The sequence below is a fragment of the Athene cunicularia genome (genome assembly GCF_003259725.1).
Source record: "Athene cunicularia isolate RWA chromosome 3 unlocalized genomic scaffold, athCun1 chr3_part1, whole genome shotgun sequence".
NCBI lineage: Eukaryota > Metazoa > Chordata > Aves > Strigiformes > Strigidae > Athene > Athene cunicularia.
The window spans coordinates 56,837,152-56,845,251 of NW_020799097.1; the positions used below are offsets into that span (position 1 = coordinate 56,837,152).

Sequence of the window (8,100 nt, forward strand, 5' to 3'; positions counted from 1 at the left end):
ACCTGAAAGAGACTCCATGATAGTTGTGCCTCTCCTACTGCATTGGTAGATTATTCAGTAGATGAGCTGATTTTTATCAATCTGTTGTAACAGTTACATGGTTTTAGCAATCTTTCTATATACTTGTGTCCTATTAAAAGAAACAAGTCCAGCTCGTTAGTAAACCTTTCCTCCATTTCAAAGCATAACTGCTTTCCCATAAACTTTGTGTTATTTCTTCATTTTAAAGTACAATAGCTCTGTTATACTATTTAGCAAGTACAACGATTCTTCCCTGCTGCCATTTTAGTTGCTTTTTTTCACCTTGAACCAAGAATTAAAGTAATTTGTCTGTTAAGTAAATACTGCCCATTACCAGTAGAAATAGTAGTTCTTCCTGCATTAGGCAGAGCGATCTGAACCTCTTCAACTGATCCTCTGACTGTTTTTCTCAGCATAGTCTGCCTTCTAATATTCTGTACTTACCTCATGAACTCATTTTCTATATAATTTCCTAATTTTTTTTTTTAATGCTTTTTACCAACAGTGGAAAAATCAGAGGCATAATAAAATAATAATAATTCTAGCACCATTGACAGAGGGAGTTTGAGAGATTGGATGCAGCTGACATCTAAGCACTTAAAATTGTCTATTTATCTGTCATACTTATTTTATTCTTTCTGAGCCCCAACTAAATTTCACTGATTTTCAAGGGGTGCTCATAAAGAGTTTCTGCTATGAACCCAAAGGGAGCAACGAGTAAGATTTTTTTTTTTTTTCATGTGTGTGGAGAGGAAGATGGGAAAAATTAGGCATTAAAAATCAGTAATTAGGCAGTTAAGTGACAGTACAAACTCTGTTAAATATACTGTAAAATTGAATTAAAAACTGCAAGACCATTCCAGGGAGATTCTAAACTGCAATTAGGATTTAATCGTTACAGTGTTGAAAAGAGTTTTAAATCAGAGGAAAGCACTATCACTGGTGCTTAAAGAAGGTGCAGGAGCGTTACCTGTAGTGTGAGGTTAATCCATGAGAGGGACACGCAGTCTAGCTGTTCTGATCCCTGACCAGAGCTAAGGGAGTGTGCAGGTGGAGCTCAGTGGCACTGAGGCTTCTTGCTGCCTTCTGGGGGGCTAATTCAGCTGCAAATGCTCTCTGTGTGTTTTTTGAGCCTGTGCTCCCTACCCTGCCCTGCACCACCATCCACTTGCTTTCCTGAAGGTGCCAAAAAAGACCCAGCAAATTTAGCAAGATGAGGCATGATGTATATCTGTGCCCCACGGCTAACACATGGACTGCTGACCCGGCAGAGTTATCGATAACTGCAGGGTGCAATACCTGACCCAGGTGAGGCTCTGTGTGGATGGGGATGATGGACACATCTGGCAGGATGAGGTAGGTATCAGGACCTACATCCCCTAGCTCTGAGAAACCCTCCAGAAAAAACCCTGGGCCCAGCACACACAGAGTGCCTGAGGAAATCCGGTGAAAGAAACCTGTGCCCCTCCTCAGGGAAAAATCGATAGACAGATATTTTGCAATGCTAGTTGACTCCCGGGGCTGTCCTGCTGGCACAGCTGGAGAGGCAATGCACCGCGGTGAAAGAGGAAAAGGCAGCAGTGGGGACATGGTAAAACAGTGTAACTGAAGACTAGTGTCATGAAATATCTTCAGCTCTGGTTTCTCCCTTCAGAATAGCATCACTTGCATATATCTATGAAACTATTTTGCTCTAAAGCCAAATACTCCACTCTCCCGCCAAGTTCCAGATGGTTGCCAAAGAGGTGATTTTTTCCACTTAGAAATAACACTACCTTTGAAAATATTCACATTGAAAATCAAGCAACAGATACTCATTGAGACTAATTTCCTAGAGCAGCCATCAGTTTCCAGACACAGAAGCTCTCATAGACTTCCAGATTCCACATTCACCTCCTTTGCTTTCTCCGTACAAGTATATGGCGATAAAAATAATGCACAATGTATTAGGCAGGATTTTCTTCACCAGTGACATTAAGAACAGGAACATATGTGATGTAGAAGCACTGGAAGATGACCAGCTGTGCTCTCAGTCTGTTCAGTCTGTTAATAGGACTAAACCTTCAGCTTTAGCCATTCTGGGGTACAGGGTGTGATGTAATAAGATATGCAGAAGAAAATGAAATATGAAATTGGATATGTAGTTAATTTACTGTATTAACAGGCAGCAGTCTAGTTACGATGTTGCCAAACAAGCATATTTAATATTTTGCTATGGTAAGTTATTCTAGGGTTAAATTAATTTTAAGAGAAAAGTGTCATTTGGGGAGGGGAAAGAAAAAACTAGAAGTCAAGGCCTACTGCTCTTTATCACTTTTAAGGAAAACTAGATGTTTAGAAATGTGTCAGAACAGACAAACTAATTTTATTTTTCCACAAGAAGCCATGCCAGCTTTTCCCTTTATCTTAAGCAGATTACTGTCATCACCATTCTTGCCAACAAGCAGACTCGTCGGAATATTTTTCAAAAATGAACACAAATATTGGATGCAAGCAGGTGGAATGAATTAATTATAAGCATATGGTTCTAACATAACAATTTCTGCAGTGTACTGTCGAGACATCTAAGGGTCTAGCTATACAACACATTTTGGCAACAAAACTGCTTTAAGAAATTATCAGTTACAGGGATATAAATGTTTGTGGAGACAGACTTACTGAAATGATCCAGACTGAACACCCTGCCACACACACACACATTTCTAGGACAGTTTTTATCTCTAAGCCATGGCAATGGTGTGGATTACATGGTGTCAAAGGCAGCAGGCAAGAACTGGTAGCTTTGGTGGGGAAATAGTTCTTTTTAGGACAGCTTCACACAGTAGCTTTTACATCTGTACAGTATGTCCTATGATAGCCTATATCAGCTGCACTTCCAGCCTGCAAGTCCTTTTGTGGTAGAGGCATCTGAAGATGTTCCTGGCTTGCACTGGTCCTTGACAAACTCCCAATCTACTCTATTGATGCAAGTTATTGTTCCTTTATTTGGTGGAGATCTCTGAGATAGACCACAAAAGAGGTCTGAATTAGAGAAAGACAGACAGCAAACAAGTTTAAAGAAAGAAAGAAAGAAAAAAAAAAAAAAAGCAAGCCCAGATCCACATAGATCCACAGACACATACAGTGGGATCTGATGGAGGCAAGATGCAGCAGAGGGAGTGAGCCTGCCACTCCTGTGATAGCAGCACCAGGCAAAACTCATCAGCATAGAGTCTGGTGCACCATTAACTAACCTACTTTAGAGTAGAATAATATTATGGTTTTACGTTGATCACATATTCACATGGGAATTCCTGTCTTTTTTCTTAGTTAATTTTAAATGTGGTAAAAGTACAAGTACCCTGAATATTTAGATAGTTATTCATTATATTGGGTTTTATTAAGCAGAAATGCCATGTGGCATTTTTGAAGATGGCTGTGAAGCAGACGAGATCAGAAATTAATAAAAAGTACTAGATTTTTACAATCCAATCTAAATTCAGATATGAATGTGCCATTATTTTGTTTTAAAAAGTTTGCTTGTCTTTTCTGTGCGTATATATGATTATTTAAAAGCTCAATTTTTGAAAACCTACTGTGAGATCAGCACTTTGAAAAATCAGATCCCCTTCTCAAAGGGCTTGAGTAGAGCTTTACATGGAAACTAATTTCTCTAGATATCGGGCTTTAAATCAGTCTTTACATTCAGATTCAGTTTTTGATCTCTAGGCCTGCAGAATAGCCCAGTGTGACACCTCATAGCTGCCATGGGACGACAAGAAGCAACCCATAACCAATCAATGCAAAATCATTTTGTTCTTAGCAAAGGTTTCACATACAAATTACCACAATAATTTATAGAGCAGACAAAACCCCCCAAAACTGTGGCTTTTGTATAATCCAGCAGATGGTGCTATGATGCAATAAATTGATTCAAGAACACAAGAAATACACTGAATGTGAACATTTTACTCTTTTACCTGGTGCTGCTGCTTTTTTGGTGGCTGGTTTGGCTGCAGGAGTTTTTGCTGGCTCTTAAAAAAAGAGAACAAATTAAACCAATTACTACAAAGTATTATAGTTTAAAAAAATAGAAATCTGGGGAAAGGTTTCCGATGAGATATAGCCTGTAGCAACTTTTTTTTACTCAAAGAGCTAGACAAAGAGATTACTCAAAGAGAAAAGCACTGAGTTGCCTTCGATAAACTCAAAGGCATCTACAAAATAACCAGCTGAAGGACTAACAAACTCTTGCCGTTAGGCACTAAATCACTTCTTTCAACTTTTTCTGTCTAGTAATTAAATATCTATTGGCAAAGCAGAGGAAAGCAGGTATCTAGGTATTCAGGCATGGCCTTGCTGCTCAGGCAGCAGCTATGGGCTGGGAGCCTCTGCATTTCATCTTGCAGCTATGAGAGCAGAAAGCTCTGAATCAGCCTATGGCACCTGGCAAGGATTCACTGCTGTGAATTCAGCAGTGCTGCTTCTTGGGATCCCACAGCTATTCAGGTGGAATCCTTTTCCCCTAATCTGAATCTCTCCCTGATGAGAAAAACTGAAATCAGGCTACTTATTATGCAAAGTGCATTTGCAGACATGGCTACACCAGGAATATCTCTCCATCTGAAAGGGTGGAGGAGCATTAGGACAACAATTTCATGGTTGATCCTGAACTTGAAACAGCAACTGCTGGGTTCTCCTAGAAGAGAAACTGTATCTATTAGTCTGCTTAAGTGTAGTTTTTATGTTCTTGGTGTTTCTTTGAAACATTTGCACTGCCCTCTCTTTGCTGAGGTAGCACAATTCCTTGCAGAATGAAGGTCCAGATGATGAAGTGTTTGTGCATCCCCAAGCAGACTTGAAGAATCTCAGCCCTGGATAAAGGAACCTAACTAGCCTACTGGATTTATTTACTATTTGTTCATATTTAGTTAATTGCTTTTATTCACAGGAACTACTAAAACAGACTGTACTTAAACCACAATAATTTAACAAATATCCATAAACTCTACTGACTTTCAGAATGTTTTTGTTTTGTTTGGTTTTTTTTTATTATTTTTTATATCAACTAGAAGATCCTCTAACTTAAAATTCACGTTTCCATATTGTGAGAGGAAATAATTAATCATTTAAATCACAATCTGAATTACAGAATGCCAAAAGATGTTAGTCAGTCCTTCACATCTGTCACTATGTTACTACAAAGAAAATGGCTAAATCAGGAATGTAATTTTGAGTTCTTCCCCTTCAGTCTTTTGAGAAGTTCATAAAAGATGCTTCAGATTGTCTTGTGAAACAGAATGAAAAGAAAATATAGTTTGCATGTGTGGGATTGTTTTGTTTCCATCCATTTAAAAGCCTGAAGCAGATAATTATATCCTAACTTAGTTATTATCTCAGCATTGTAATTACTTGGGGTGCTTGCCCCTCCTTCGGGGAAGTATCTAGAAGACCTTGGAGAAGAATATACTTAGCATTACTTTCTAGAGTGCCCACTCTTGTAAAAGAAACAGGAGATCCAACACACATATTCTACAAATGACAAGATGGACTTATACAAAACTGCAGGACTCCTGCATTTATTCCCTTCTGAGCTCTCAGCTACAGTTTGCTGACTAACAAGACTGTTTTTTACTTTTTGTTCTACCAAGATTTTAATTTTGAGACAGTTATTTTCTGGGCAACAAAAATAATTTCCATTGAGGAAAAAATGTAAAATGAAGGATATGTTTGACCAAAACCTTGTGTGATTTACTTTTTATTTAACTTTCAGTAGCACTGAAACAAAAGTGCCAAATGTTTTAAAATTTCTTTTGTAAGCGTATTCTTTTTAGTTTGTAATTCACAAATTATTTCAGTGCTTATGACTCTGCATCTTTATGTGAACACGTTTCAGCTGAAAATGTCAGCCTGCAAATTTCACTCATGAGACGGACCTGGGAAGTTTTGCTGTGACAGCTACTGGGGAGTTCTCCCATGAGAGAAATCATATGCCCAAATAAATAAATCCTTTAAGACCTGGTTGCAAACAGACAGTTAGTTCACTAACATATTAGTTGTAGAGTAAGTCTATTGAATATTTTGTTCCATGTTTCTGCAAAATTTGAGTAGGAAACCAATGTATAAGCTTTTCTTGATTGTTAAAAGAAAACTTTTAATAAATTCCTGCAAAATTAAGGATGACGGGAGTATTCTGCTCTATAGGTTGGGAAAGAACATGTATGGAGATGGTAGTCAGTGCATTCTTTAATCATGAATTTGAATTAGATTTCAAAGCCCCATAATTTTCCTAATTTTTCTTATATACAGTACTTTCAGAACAGAGATCTCAGCAAATGAAGTCTTACCAGTGAAACTACCTTACTGTCCTTATTGTGTAGAGGCATTGATGCTTGCAAATTTGTAAAAAATGAAGGCATAAGACTTCTCTTGTTAACAATACCATGTTCTCAGAGCATTATTTTGTTATTTATGCAGAACAGCCCAGCCCCTACCTCTTTTTCTGCCTCAGAAGTCTCTCTGAATCCAAAGTAACTAGATAGACAGGGCCCATGTTTTGCATTTGTGAAGATAAATTTGGTGGCTCTCAACATGTTCGACGCTCAGTCTTCTCAACTCATTTACCAAAATTGCTGCCACTGAGAGAACATTCAGCTGACACTTCATTTGACATTTCCTTCCCCATGAAACTTTTGTTTTTGAAGACAGTGATAGAAAAGAGGGAAAGGCAAAACTGTCAGTCACGAAAAGAAGTGTGGAATTAGAAGTGGGATAAGAATGGATTTAGAAAGTAGGAGGCAGCTGAAGTTTAAACATGTCATTTTTCAATTATAAATGGTGTAGTTACTTTATTCTTTGTATTTTCAACAATTCATTAACTATCATTCTGGATTGTTGAAACATGCTTTTTGAAACTACATGACATATAAACAGATCATAACCTATAGCACAGTAGTTTCTTACTTTTGAGTTCTTTGGACACAGCAGCTTCTTTTTTATCTGTAAGACAAAAAAAACCCGCACATATGCATTAAAACATAGGAAGTTAAAAAGATCCCTGCTCCTCCAAACTTCTTCCAATGTTCAACTGAAGTTCAAGCTAATGAATATCTTTCATGCTTGTGAAAAAGAGCACACATATGACACTTACCAAAACTGTGCCAATGTGGAATATCTTATATCCTAAAGAAATTCAGTCAGTCCTACGTATGGACCGTGTAAGAGTAGGCAAAATCTGTCCCTGGTTGGTTGAAGTTAAAATAACACAGCTGTATCAAAATACAGCACATCCAGGCAGTCTACCAGTGAGACTTAACTAAGATGTTCAGTCTCATCTTCAGTTAAGGTGTCATTTTTGTGCCACTCTTGTAGGACTGATGGCTGAGAGAAGATTTGGAATCTTTACTGACCAGATGTAAGTGAGCAGAAATACTCAGTGATAGCTTCTCTCTTCATTATGATTTTTTGTGTTATTCTACCTCAGGATTTTTAACTGGGTGCAAAAATCAGCCATTTTTATAACCATACTTGGGGCCTTATGTACTTTTTTCACTAGTCTCACCTGTACAGCTAAGAAGTGGTTCATGAAGGTCCTCTGAGACAGGAAGCAAAGATGCATAGACAAGTGGTAGGAATCACTTCCCTGGTGCCCATGAGGAAATGAACGTCTCTAATAATCTATAGTGTGCCTAGAATATAGGCAGGATAATGCTTATGTCCACAACATATATGAATGATAAACACTAATACAAGAAATACTTCAGGGCAGAAGCTGCCAAAATAAGTAGCTTGCAAAACCAAGACTATCCCATTACTGAGAATAATACAACGTTACTTCAGTTTCTGTTGCTCTCTAAATTGCTGTGAAGAAGTTGATATGAGATAAGGTAATGAAAATGACTGCCAAGTAGTCTAATAAAAAGTCTTGAAAAATTGAGAGGAAAATACATTTCTATTTGGGTGATATGATGCTCTGAACTGAAATGTTTCTAGGTTAATCCTCAGCTTCCACTAACTCTCTGTGAAAGCATGTTTTGCAGGCATTACTTCAAAGTATGATAATTACCACATTTAGATGAAATTAATCATGAGGCAGCTTTC

At 37.8% G+C, this 8,100-nt stretch overlaps 1 protein-coding gene across 1 annotated transcript in view; it reads right to left on the reverse strand.

Moving 5' to 3' along the window:
* Window positions 1–2,884: 2,884 nt before the first annotated feature.
* The window catches only part of LOC113477849 (triadin-like), a 59,957-nt gene continuing 54,741 nt past the window's right edge, over window positions 2,885–8,100 (reverse strand). The window contains exons 8-10 of the mRNA XM_026844528.1: window positions 6,964–6,999; window positions 3,981–4,034; window positions 2,885–3,042 (exon numbers count right to left, since the gene is read on the reverse strand). Coding sequence (XP_026700329.1) covers window positions 2,885–3,042; window positions 3,981–4,034; window positions 6,964–6,999 — 248 coding nt within the window. The remainder of the gene's footprint in view (window positions 3,043–3,980; window positions 4,035–6,963; window positions 7,000–8,100) is intronic.